Source organism: Drosophila kikkawai, chromosome 2L (genome assembly GCF_030179895.1).
Source record: "Drosophila kikkawai strain 14028-0561.14 chromosome 2L, DkikHiC1v2, whole genome shotgun sequence".
NCBI lineage: Eukaryota > Metazoa > Arthropoda > Insecta > Diptera > Drosophilidae > Drosophila > Drosophila kikkawai.
The window spans coordinates 32485015-32498882 of NC_091728.1; the positions used below are offsets into that span (position 1 = coordinate 32485015).

General features: G+C 41.1%; 1 protein-coding gene across 1 annotated transcript in view; it reads left to right on the forward strand.

The window, feature by feature from the left end:
• The first annotated feature begins 367 nt into the window (after positions 1-367).
• LOC121503245 (uncharacterized) overlaps positions 368-13868 on the forward strand; it is a 32476-nt gene continuing 18975 nt past the window's right edge. The window contains exons 1-2 of the mRNA XM_070286193.1: positions 368-466; positions 616-753. Of these exons, the coding sequence (XP_070142294.1) occupies positions 368-466; positions 616-753 (237 nt within the window). The remainder of the gene's footprint in view (positions 467-615; positions 754-13868) is intronic.

Consider the following 13868-nt stretch of genomic DNA (forward strand, 5'->3'; position numbering starts at 1 on the left):
TCGCTCAGAGGAGGCTTCACTTCGCCAAACTCCCTCACATGAGATCGACTGGCGGTTGCGGCCCCATCACCCAAGGAGGGGGGGCAAAGTGCAGTCCTCCAGATAAACAAGGAGGCAGAGGACATCCTTTATCCCAGATACGGGAAGATGGCGTGGGACATGGGTAGCGTATACCTGCGCCTCAAAAAGCGCCACCCTGGGGATAAGGATGCTCACACCCTGAAGGCAGATGTGGTGGAGAAGGACCTAGGTCTGGAAACCATCGTGGATGCCGACCGGGAAATGACGCTGGATGAGTCCGACGAAGGAGAGGACGGTGACCTGACCGTAGTAGTCAAACCGTCGAATGGAGGTGAGCCCAGTACCCATGACACTCAGGGTGCTGCAGCTCAACATCAATAAGAGCAAGATCACGTCAGCGGAACTTCTCATAGCCATGGAGCAAGGATCCGCCGACACAGCTTTGGTCCAGGAGCCATGGATCGCCTCAGGCAATGCCATCGCCGGACTGAAGTCCGCAAATTACAATTTGCTCCATCCACCAACGGTAAGCAGGAATATAACCGCCGTACTTGTACGGAAGGGTCTACACGCTAACCTTATGTCTGATTACAGCACCTGGCCGTGGTGATGCTAGAGAGCGGGAAAAAGCGCCTTTTGGTAGCTTCCTGCTACATGGCACACGACAGGACGGTCCCACCAGAAGAATTCATGAGCTTGGTAGAAGCCAGCCCGAAAGACCAGCAACTGCTCGTGGGTGCAGACGCCAACGCGCACCACTGCGTATGGGGGAGCCCCGACATAAACGACAGAGGTGAGTCCCTCTTAGACTTTATACTCTCAACCAACCTGAGTATAGCAAACGTGGGGAAGAAACACACCTTTGTAGGTCCCACCTCCTCAAACGTGCCAGATCTTGCTCTTATAAGGGAACAAGGTACTTTGGTATCAGAATAGACAGTCCTTAAGAGACCATCCTTCTCAGATCACAAGTACATACGGTTCCAATACGCATTCGAACACTCTCCAAATCAATCAGTCTTCAGGAACCCCCGGAATACTAACTGGGGAAAGTTCAAGGGGACTATCGCGACACGACTCGCGATCTCTCCGGGCATAGTAGAATCCGCGCATCATGCCCTATATCGGACACGAGAAAGAGGACCAGGCCACCCTGGTGAAATAAGGACCTTTCACTGCGACCCAACAAACTCAAAAAATTCTTCAAAATCGATGATATTATCAATGAGGAATACAAAGTCCTACTAAGGGACTACAAGAAGGAAATACGCAAGGCGCAGAGAAACTTCTGCTCCAATATAGAGAATGCCCCGGAAACGGCTAGACTCCGTCAGCTCAAACGCGACGATGGACAGTGGACTGAGGGCAGCGAAGAGGCCCTAAAAGCACTACTGCATGCGCATTTCCCAGGATGCACTGAGGTACCCGATGCAAATAAGCACCAGGACCTTGCAACTGGAGTAGAGCATCTCCCAAAAGATCTAATATCCTCTAGTAGAATCCACTGGGCTATAGACTCCTTTGCGAGGATAAAAGCACCAGGACTAGATGGAATATTCCCAGTCATGCTGCAGGCGACCAAGGAAGTGATCACCCCATGGCTCTACGCAATATATACAGCTTGTTTAAGCACGGCTATGTCCCTATCCAATGGAGGACCTCTCGGATTGTCTTCCTGCCCAAAGCAGGAAAGTGCAGCCACGTGAGCCCCAAGAATTACAGACAGCCTCACCTCATGCGCAATGTTATAAAAGTTATTTAACTCGCTGTAAGGTTCAGTTCACGCAGGACCCGAAACAGTTTTATAACTTTGTTAACACTAAGCGAAAACCCAATTTACATCCTTCAGCGCTTTCGTTCAAGAACGCTACAGCAAACTCTGATCAGGCCATCGCCGATCTCTTTGCCGAGTTTTTCAAAACTACGTATTGTTGCTCGAATAGCTTAGATCAGACTTACTCTTTTGATTTGCCCAAGTCGAACCTAATTTTCAGTCCTATTTTAACCGAAAGCTCCCTTAGTTCGGATCTTCATCGTGTAAAACCAGTTTACTCACCGGGTCCCGATGGAATACCAGGCTGCGTGCTCAGGTATTGTGCCGGAGCTCTGTGCAATCCCCTTCTGAAATTGTTTACCTTATCTTTAGAAACCTCAGAATTTCCCCTTATTTGGAAGGAATCATTTATCATTCCTCTCCACAAAAAAGGTAGCAAATCGGACGCCAGCAACTATAGAGGAATCTCTAAGTTGTCGGCAATTCCAAAACTTTTCGAGAATGTAATTACTCCCCACTTGCAGCATTTATGCAGATCCGTAATTTTACCATGTCAGCATGGTTTTATGAGGCGAAGATCGACCACTACAAATCTCCTGGAACTCACCTCTTTCGTTATTAGAGGTTTCCAACGTAACTTTCAAACCGACGTGATTTACACAGACTTCAGTAAAGCTTTTGACTCGGTTAATCACTCTCTTCTTGTAAGGAAGCTTGACTTAATCGGGTTTCCTGTCGATCTTCTTAAATGGATTTTGAGCTATTTGAGTAACAGAACTCAAAAGGTTCTGTTTAAAAATGCTCTATCCAAATTCCTCAGAGTCACCTCTGGCGTCCCACAGGGTAGCCACCTCGGCCCGCTGCTATTTACATTGTTTATCAATGACCTCCCGCTGGTTCTAACGAATTCTAGAGTACTTATGTACGCTGATGACGTTAAGCTATGCGTGCAGTATAAGGACTGCTCTTGCCAGTCATACCTGCAATCGGATCTTAATAACTTTCAAGCATGGTGTCGTGCTAATTTATTACATCTCAATAACTCTAAATGCAAGCTGATGACATTTTCACGTGTCACTCCCCAGTTTGCCACTTATACGCTAAATGATTGCGCTCTTGAAAGAATATCTCTTGTTGATGATTTAGGCGTTCGCTTAGACCCTAAACTTTCGTTCTCTGAACATATTTCGTGCATGGTTAATAAAGCCAAAGGCATGCTCGGTTTTATTAAGAGGTGGTCGAAGGAATTCGATTCCCCTTATATAACGAAGACCCTTTTTACTTCGTTAGTTCGCCCTATATTGGAGTATGGTGCATGCGTCTGGAGTCCTCAATTCGGAATCCATATTAACCGTATTGAATCTGTACAAAAGAACTTTTTACTTTTCGCCCTCCGTGGCCTACCTTGGGATGCTGATGAGAGGCTACCGTCGTATTCAAGTAGACTCCTATTAATTAACTTACCCTCCCTAGCTAACCGTAGAACGATGCTTGGTGTCGTATTCCTCCATAACCTAATAAACGGTGATGTTGAGAGCCCCTTTCTCTTAGGGCAGCTCAATTTCCACGTTCCCCGACTAACATCTAGAACCCTTATTCCTTTAGTAGTAAATCACTGTAGGCGGGAGTTTGAAGTGCATGAACCCTTTAGGGTTTTATGTAGGGATTACAACCGCCTCTCTGACATTATAATTCGTAGCGATAGCCCTTCTGTACTAAAAACTTTAATACTTGTAGAGTTAGCTCGTAGTGTATCACCGTAGTCTAATGTTGCATGCGTTCTTATTTATTTATCGTAGTTATTATTGAGTTACATTATATTATATTTTTTTTATATTTACTTTGCATGTGTTTTTATTTATTTATTTATCGTAGTTATTATTTAGTTACATTATTTTATATTTTTTATATTTGTTTTGCATGCGATTTTACTTAATTATTACTATTTTTATTATATTATATTTTTATTATATTATATATTTTTGTTCCCCTTATTAATTTTTGTTCTCTTGTAACGTTTCCTCGTTCTTATCTTCCTTAATTCACCGCGTCTATCTAGTTCGCGATTCGTGCCGTACGTCACACGTCTGCGCCCCTCGGTCGGTTGGGCGGGAGGTGGAAGCGGGACCCCGCGCGAAAAAAAAAAAAAAAAAAAAAATGAATAATTAAAGATTGTCTATCTTATCTCCATACTTAACAGATTTAGTAAGTTTTGACAATACTTTACTTTCTGTTCCGTTCAGCGCGAATTACGCCGGAGCATTTTTTACGTTTTTGTTATTGAGAAATTTCTGAGCAGCAGGTCCGCCTACACAGCTTATAATTGCTCCAGAATCTAATAAAGCCTTATAATTATAACCCTCTATATAGAAATATCCGTATTGAGTCTTTGATCAGAACTAAGTACTATAGCAAAAATAAGTTTCTGCCGATCCTTAAGAACTTTCTTCCAAAACTCTCTTAATCTTCTAGTAGATCTAGAATACTATCTACATTATTAAATATTTCCTTACGCTTATTATTCTAATTTTGTATCCTTTTATGCAAAGGAATGAAAGAATAATGAATCTCAGGCTGATTTGAAATTTCTGTCTCCTGAAACTAATGGGTTGCGTTTGATGTTGCAACTTCGGATTTTACGGATGAAACTCCTTGTTGCTTCCTTTTGTCGGTTTCCCGGATTACTGTTTATACAAGTCGGTTTACATATATTTTTCTTTAAGTCCACAACCGTAACAAAATAAATTCTTTTAGCCATGCAATCGTCGAATCTGTGACCTTGCTTGTCACAATTCCAACAAGTTGGGATATGTCGGCGTTGAATATGATTAACCGCCTTCGCTACTCTTATTGAACCTGTTTCCTCGTCCTCGTTAGTTAACTCTGTAACGTATGAGCGATACGGTTTTGGTTTGAACGTTCTGAGATTGTTATAACACTGTTCAGGTCTGCGCACTTCGTATCGGAGTAGTGCTCTATTTAAGATTTTAAGATGCAGCTACTCGTGGTGCAGACTAGGTTTCGCTTATCTAACTAGTAATTCAACTAATTGTACTTCGGAAACTCCGTTTTGAAGTCTATCAATCAATCGCTCCATATTTTCCGGGAAATCTTCAAAAACTTCTTTTTCACCTTGCTTGCGTTTTCGCATTCCCTCCCAAATGTCATAGTCTGTGTCTATACCTTCAAATATTTTCCTAAATTTGCCACATAATATGTTCCAATCGAAATTCTGATTGTTTCGATGAAACTTCCAATACCAATCGCATGTTTTTCCTGCAAACAAAAGGTACAACTGGTCACATAAAAATCCATAATCGTTACATAGATTTTGTTTGGTAAGTGAGCATACCCTTGTGACGGTCTGTCTGTCCTCGGGTAGCTTAGCGGGACGTCCATGGTCCGTTTCAGGAATTAATTTGGTTCAGGCGTGTTTGCTGTAAGAGATTTACCCAGTCCCAGAGTAGAACGCTAGATTATGCCGTAAAAGTGTATGTTGGAGGGGGGCGGCTTTAAGTCTGAAATGCACTCGAAATAAGAACACGGAGAACTTTTCGGGGTTTTGCGCGACGTGCGTCGATGTCTTTATTGTAGAAGGTAAATTGGTACTGAATACAAAGTCGAAACTAAAGCTAGGGAGAGCGGATTAGAAGTTCTAGGGACTGGAAGTCCGGAGGAAGAGGGAGAGAAAGGGAGAGCGTACGGGATCACACTGGCTCCCGAAATTAAACGCCTTTCTGGCGTGAACATTCTCTCCCCCCCCCCCCCCCTTGCGAGGATACGCAGCAAAAGTACCAGGAAGTATTAGCTCTGGAAAGCGTAGGATAACGCTGAGCGTTCGTCGGCATGTAGAAGGGTGTGGTGATCCTGTCCACACGACTGGCATCGGTCGCTACTTCGACAGGATCCTCCGGAATGGTGGTGACTGTCTGGAGCCGTTTCTTCGCATCAAGCTGGAGAAAACGGTGGCACTTCCGAAGAGGATGGTTCCCTTGGCAGACTCGGCATTGGTAGGATAAAATACCTCGGGAACGTCTGCTCTTGCTATCGTCGTATGGAACCCAGTAATTGGGGGAATCGGCAGAAGTGGTCACTAGTGTGGAGAACGAGGAAATCCTTTGGATGGGTGCAGGAATTTGTGGTGCGTCATCACGAGGATTCGGAACACTGGATGAAGTGTTGCTTGGATGCAACAATGTGTGATGCCGACCGTGACAAGTAAGACAGCTGGGGGCGCTTGTGCAATTACGGAGTGGATGACCGCTTGCAAAGCAATTTAAGCACAACTGCTTTTTCTCAATGTATGAAGTACGATCTTCTATCGTCATTTGGAGGAAGCGTGGACATTTACGCACTGGATGGTTCTCTGCAGAACACAAATCGCATCTTTTGGATAAGTGAACAATCCGCGTACTAAAGGATTGTAGTACTCGTGGCGACTGGTTGGAGATTGTCGGTTTAGACGAACGGAGGCATATCGTAGGAGGCTGGAGAGAATCGATGGTTTCCAGAGTTCTATGGCGCTCAGTAAGGAAAGAATCGAGTTCTAGCCACGACGGAATATCGGTTTTATTTGTTAAGGATTGCTCCCATAAGGAAAGCGTCAGCTTTGGAAGCTTCGTGGAGCACAAATAAACCAATAGACAATCCCAATTATCCGTAGGAAGGCCGGACAGAGTTAGGGATGTGAGGCAATTTTGAATTGTATTTTGAAGCTCCTTCAAGGCTGCCGAGGACTCACGTTCAATGGACTGAATGTTCAACAATTTTTTCAGTTGGCTGTTTACCAGCGCGCGTTTATTTTCGAAACGCTCAGATAGGTTTTTCCATGCTGAGCGGAAACCGTCGTTGGTCAGTGGCGAATTTGAAACTATGGAATGAGCTTCACCACTCGTCTTGGCATTTAAATAGAACAACTTTTCTACAGGGGTCAGCGTAGGATTGTCGATATAGACCGCTGTGAAAAGGTCCCGGAAAGTCGGCCAGCGAAGATAATCGCCCGAGAAAACTTCCGTTTCGCACGGAGGAAGCCGACAGCCAGATGGAAAGGAATTTTGGGGCGCAAGAGGTTGGACTGGAGCTGCTTTAGCAGAGATCGTATCGATCTGTTCCATGAACTTGGCAGCACACCGTTCATAAATGGAATAGGTGTCGTCGTATTTTGCCTTAAGGGTAGGCAAGGTGTCTGCAGCGCCCTCGAAGCCAACTGAAATTAGCTCTGAACAAGCTTCGTACTCTGTCTCGACCTTGTCCCATAGCGCTCGGACTTGGTCGAGATGAATTTGGCAGGTGTACTTGGATGGAGTGGGTGCTGCTGGATTGCAGACTCTGGACTCGAAGTGACTCAGACGGTCACAGATCAAAGAAAATTTGTCTAAAATTGAAAGAGCCATTTTGGATATTTTTTTTTTTACAAAAATGTACTATATATTTTATTTTAAAATTTATGGGTCGAAGTTTGATTGGGAATTTAGGAACCAATCGGACTCGTAATAATTATTTTTGAAAAATTTAATTTTTCCCTTTGGAATTTAAAACGGAAATATGCAAATTAATACAATAATTCCGGTCAGCAGCGAATAATATACGGTCACACTAATGCGGATACGGAAGCGCACTTGGATTTCTAACTTAATTCGTTAGTTGGAATTTTAATATAAAATAATTTAAAATTATTTTATTTATCTGGACTTATGTGATTGACCGGTGCTGTATTTCGGAACCAATACGTGTGTGTGTCTATTTGTGCACTTGCCGTATGCAAGTGTAAAATAGCGGAGAGAAGGAGAGGCCGAAAAATTGACAAATATCGGAGCGTCGTATGCAGACGATTATGTATGTATGTAAATACTTGGGTGAAGCTCAGCTCAGGATAGAGCGAGGGAGTAAATAAATAAATATACAAATGAAGTTGGCGTTGCGGTGAATATATTTATTTATAGGAGCTGTGGACTGTAATTATATATTATGTTTTTTTTTTTAGATTTATTATACATATACTCAGAAGTCGAAGTAGTTGAAGATCAGTAGTGTGGACTGTATTGCAAAATATATGTACGTACGTACATATATAAATGTAAATAAATGCAAGCGGAACACAGCGAACATAAAGGAATTTAGAACAATTCGGAACTGAAAGTTTCACTGTGGCTTAGGCATTTATTGAAACAAACACTATGAATTTCGGAACCCGTAGATCTAGTATAGAAATAATTTGGATATAATTTCTCGAATTGGGGAAATGTCAATGTTGACAGCGATCGTAGTCTTATGGAGTGGACTGTATTGAATATGTATGTAAATGTAAATAAATGCTAGCGGGAACACAGTTAACGAAGAGGAATTGAGAACTATTGGAATTAAATTCTCACTGTGGCTATTGCATTTATTTAAACACACTTTTGGATTTTGGCACAGAAATTTGACACAAATGTAGAAAATTTGGAAACCGAATTATTTTGAATTTGGAATTGGAAGTTATTATGCTGCCGTGTGTCGGATCAATCGGACTTGGATTTAGACAATAATCATACAGAGAAGTTAAAACGAATTGAGTTTCGCAAAATCTAACTGTATGACCGGCAGCCATAATGTAATGGACTTATTTGGTGCGGTGTTAAAGCCACCGGAGCTGCTGGTGGATGAAATCCAGCTCGAAGGACCAAATGTTGGAGGGGGGCGGCTTTAAGTCTGAAATGCACTCGAAATAAGAACACGGAGAACTTTTCGGGGTTTTGCGCGACGTGCGTCGTATCTTAATGTTTATTTACTTAAAAGGTACAATTCTTAATAATTTCATGCCGTGTCTCGATTCTGGGGTACGCTGCGGTTCCGATTCGTCCTCCTCGTCCCGATTGCGGCTGTCTGGTAGGGAGATGCCGATAGTTCTCGAAAGTCAGCAGTGAGACATTTTTGGACTCGAAAGTCAGCTCAGAGAAGTTTGTTGGAGTCGAGAGTCAGCTCGGAGAAGTTCGGACTCGAAAGTCAGCAGAGATACGGACTCGAAAGAAGAAGAAAGATCGATCGGTTGTGCTTTGTATCGCTCCGCTGTTGTTTTTACCTATTAAAACAAAACAATTAATATAAATTACTTGGTTTCATTTATCAACACCTTAAGGGGTTATATACCTTTTTGAGCGAAAAAATTGAGGGAACTTTCGATTTTTTTTCAGGTGTGTAGCAATTATTTTATGACACTGAAGTTATTATTTATTGATAGTACATGTTTTCATCGAAACAACAAGCGTTTGTTCTTGAAAAAATATAAATAATTTACGAAGTTATGGCAATTCTCTCGGAACCCTTTTTTTTATAGCGGCTTGCGGTGACCACGATGGAAGTCCAGCAGGTCAAGTGAAATAAAAAAACCAAAAAAATTCTATTAGTATAGTATTATATCCAGTTCGTGAACGATTATTTTCAAGAATATTTGGTTTTTTCTGCATACAGTAACGATTTTTCCAAAAAGTTGATTTTTCGAGTTCTAAAAATTTTATTAAAAAATTCTGATCTGCAAAATCAAAATGCAATCTGCAAAACTGAATCATTCACGAACTCGGCACAATCATTACGAATAATTTAAAAAAAAAAATGAAGAAGATCAATCAAATAGTTTATGTGCGATCGCGGTCACCGCAAAAGCACTTTTGGAAAAACACGACTTTGAGATAATCGCATTCAAAAATTTACGTTGAGTATATGCAACTATTGAAGTCGCGCCTCTAAACGCTGTTTTCCAATCGAACTATTATTCGGATCTCTATGAAAATTTGGGAAAATGTTCTCTAGGGGATATACTTTAGGATTCAGCAAAAAAAAAATTATGTATTGTATTTTAACAAATTAAAATCTGGACCCTTTACCCTTTAGACTCCAAATATATATGTAAACGGGCGTAAAGTGGGCCAGAGGCCGTGGCCGGCCAGAAGGCGGAACGGGGCGGGAAACGTTGATCGTTGCCGCCGCCACTTAATTGGGGTTTTACTGGCTCTCAATAAAAAAGGTTTCGCTGCCCGATCGGGAGCGGGATGGCTGGGATAATCCGGCTAGAAAGCGACAATTTATTTTCGATTCGAACCTCACGTTTTCACAAAATGCTTACCCGGAGTATTTCGGAACAAAAAAACCAAAAATAATTGTTTCCAAGAGTTCTCCTTTATTTTGAATTCCCATGCCTTTGTGTGAAAAAGCACACTTAGAAGTTCGGAGAGTTTGTAATGAATTTTCCTGCACGTGCCGTTTTATATATAACCATTATTTAATTCCACCGTAGTCGAGCCAGCGAATTCTATTCGCCTGCGCAGTCAAATCGTAACTGTCATAACGCCACTTTTCCTGTGACCTTTCACCTTTTTCTTACTTTTCACTCAGACGTCAGTAGTTATTTAATGCTGGTTCTGGGCCAGCTACGCATGACTACACAGGGGGTGGGGGGGTCATTAGTCACGTATGACTGCGCACGACTAATTAGCATAAAAAACCAATTAATTATTAGGGGGAAGGGGTTTAGGGTAAGATCCTCCCCCTCATTATTTGATGCATGCACGATCATGTGCAGTTTTGTATGTTGTTAAGCGTGAGAAACTGATTGGGAGGGGTTAAAGGATAAGGTGTGTGTGTTCAAGCATGGGAATTTGTGGGATTTTGTGAAGGAGGGAGGGATGAGATATAAGGAATTTGTGAGAATTTGTGAAGGAGGGAGGGATGAGGCATAATGCGTAGGAATTTTTTAGGGTTAGGTTTTGTGCGTATCCGGCTTGTGTTAATGTGTTTCAATTAGGATAGCAGGTGTGTAAGTCACCCCAGTTATTTAACTTGTCTAAACGTGTAATACCTTGTAACGGTTTGTTTATGTTGTCATGCGTGAGAATTTGTGAAATTCACACGAGGAAGTTATAGCTGGGTTTCAGTTTAATCAATCAGTTAGTAAATCTTATTACCATGTGTAATTTTGATTTAAATTTGGCAGCGCCGAGAAACACAAACGTTTGCCAAGCGATTTTATCAGAAAACAAGAAAGGAAGCTAACTTCGGCACGCCGAAGTTTGTATACCCTTGCAGATTGGTTTTGATGTTTATATTATAGATAATACTGAAAACACTCACAAAACAGAGTTTCATTACATTTTACCTATACTTATTATGTTTACAGTTTGACAGTTACAGTTTTACATTCCCAGCTTAACATTTTCTCTACATTTACCGATCGTTTATATGGCAGCTGTATGATATAGTTTTCCGATTTTCATAAAATTTTTACAAAAATTCTGAAATAATAAAAGAAGCTCATATTTAAAAGTAGATAAAAATACGTTGAAAAACAACGAAGTTATAATTTTTTTCCTATTCATTTTCCGATCGTTCCTATGGCAGCTATAAGATATAGTCGTCCGATTTTCATGAAATTTTTATCGAAATTCTGAAATAATATAATATTGCCATATCTAAAAAATGGTGCAAAAATGTTGAAAACAGCAAAGTTATAATTTTTTTCTAAAAATTTATCGAACATTTGTATGGCAGCTATATGATATAGTCGTCCGATCCGGCCCGTTCCGACATATATAGCAGTGAGAGTATATAGAAGACTATATGCAAAGTTTCATTCAGATAGCTTTAAAACTGAGGGACTAGTTTGCGTAGAAACGGACAGACGGGCGGACAGACAGACAGAGGGACGGACGGACAGACGGACGGACGGACAGACGGACGGACGGACAGACGGACGGACGGACGGACGGACGGACGGACAGACGGACAGACGGACATGGCTAGATCAACTCGGCTGTTGATGCTGATCAAGAATATATATACTTTATAGGGTCGGAAAGGTCTCCTTCACTGCGTTGCAAACGTCTGACTGAAATTATAATACCCTGCAAGGGTATAATGAATTGGGTTTTGGGAAGCTGACTGCAGGTAGCCGCGGTTCTGAGCTTTTCTTCGACTAACTGTGCAATCGTACGGTCATTGTCAATCGCGATTGGTCTTAGCCATTCTCTAGCTATTTGCGCTATGGAAAAATTCCTATAATTTTAAGTGCGAGGTTGGGTCGAAAATTTTCTGTAAATGTAAGCTGGTCACTACACCCACAGATAAGGGTGACAAGACTATTTCTAGGAAGCCTTATCTGAAAGTAACTCTTGCTTTTTACTTTGCATATATTTTAAATGGTAAACTTCTTATTTCTTTCCTTTCTCATCTTCTAACTCATAATAGTACACACTACCTTTTTTATAAACTCTGGCTGGGAGAAACATGGGTGCCAATTTGCAACTAAATTTCTTTTTAGCATTGCTTTGCGTGAAATTTCTAGCATAAACTAAGTCGCCGATTCTAAAATTTATCTATTGAGCTCATAGATTGTTTATATTTGCATTTTCTCATGTACTCTGTTTATGTTTAACTTAGCTCGTCGTCTCTGCAGTTGTAAAACATCTGGTTTGGATAACCGAGAGTCGTCAGCTAATAAGTTAAGACTGCGCAAAAGACTGTGGTCCTTGCCGCTAAGAATCATATTCTGACCAAAAGTCAGGAAGTATGGCGATGAACCGGTGCTTAAGTGTAAAGACGCTCTTAGAGATCCACTAATAGCATCTAAGTTTTCATCCCAATTGGTGTGATCTTTCCCTAAGCTCTTACAGCGGCTAACACTGATCTATTAAGTCTTTCGCTCGCGTTAGCCTGTGGAGAATATATCGCTGCAAGTTTTTGCTGCACTTTAAAACTATTAAATAGAGCTTAAAAATAACTTGACTTAAACTGACTGCCATTATCAGAAAGTATTACTTCTGGAACGCTATATATATCCATCTCTGACTTGTAAATCAGGAAATTTGGGCTGATTGGTAGATATATATTCTATTAAATCCAAGTATTCTGCTTATTTCAAATATGGAGAATCGAAATCAACTATCGTACCGTTTTGAAAAAATGCGCTAATAGCTGGATCGTTCTGCCGAGATAAGGTGTGTGCTACGACGTTCTGAGAACCGCTACGATGTTTTATGGTAAACGTAAACGTTCTTTACTTTATTGACCATCAAACTAACCTTCCTAACAAGTCTTTCTGCCGCATCAACCATTGAAGGGCTGCGTGATCTGTTATGACTAGGAAATCCTGGCCTTCAATATACTCGTACGCTCGGAATTCCTTAATTCCTTTAATTACCGCGAGACATTCTAATTCAGAAACAGAGTAGTTACGTTGCACTTTTGATAATTTTTCGGACAAGTACGAAACTGGGAGTTTTACTCCGTCTCGCTCCTGAGCTAAAACACAACCAATACCAAAAGAGCTTGCGTCGCACAATGAAATAACCTGTTTAGAAAAATCAGGTGTTATAAGAATTGGTGAAGCAGAAAGGCATGATTTCAAAGTTTCAAAATTGATCTGTGCTTCTTCGTTCCACTCAAGTGAACTCTTCTTTTTCAGGATTTCAAAGGAAAACTAATGGAAGCTAAGTTTTCTACGAACCGTCGGTACCATCCGGCCAAGCCTAGAAATCTTCGCAACTGCTTAATAAAAGTTGGTTGCAGAAATTCTATTATCGCTTTCGTTTTTATTTGCCCATTTCCGATTATAAAGCCGAGATATATGATTTCTCTTATATAAAATTTGGATTTGCTGTCTTTGATGGTCCCCGAATAAAACCAATAAGTCTTCCAAATAAAAACACTCTAGTCCTGAAATGGGCTGGTATAACTCGATCCATCAAACGACAAAGAGTTTGAGCCGCGTTACAAAGACAAAAAACATCATTTTATATTGATACAGGGGTCTATTTGGTATTGGAAACGCCGTGTATTGCTTAGAATTTTCATCGAGCCGTATCTGCCAGTATGCAGGCTTATATCGATACCACTTATGAATTTAGCTGGCGGTAAACGACTTAAGATGCCATCGTTATGGGTCTCGCTTCGTGACTTTATTTACTTCTCTCGAGTCAAGACACAGACGATTTTTTTAACCCTTTTTTACTAACACACAGTTACTGCTCCAAGCACTATTTGATTCCTCAATAACATCTTTTTTTTTTTTTTTTTTTTTTTTTTTAGGCTTTGCTTTTATTTA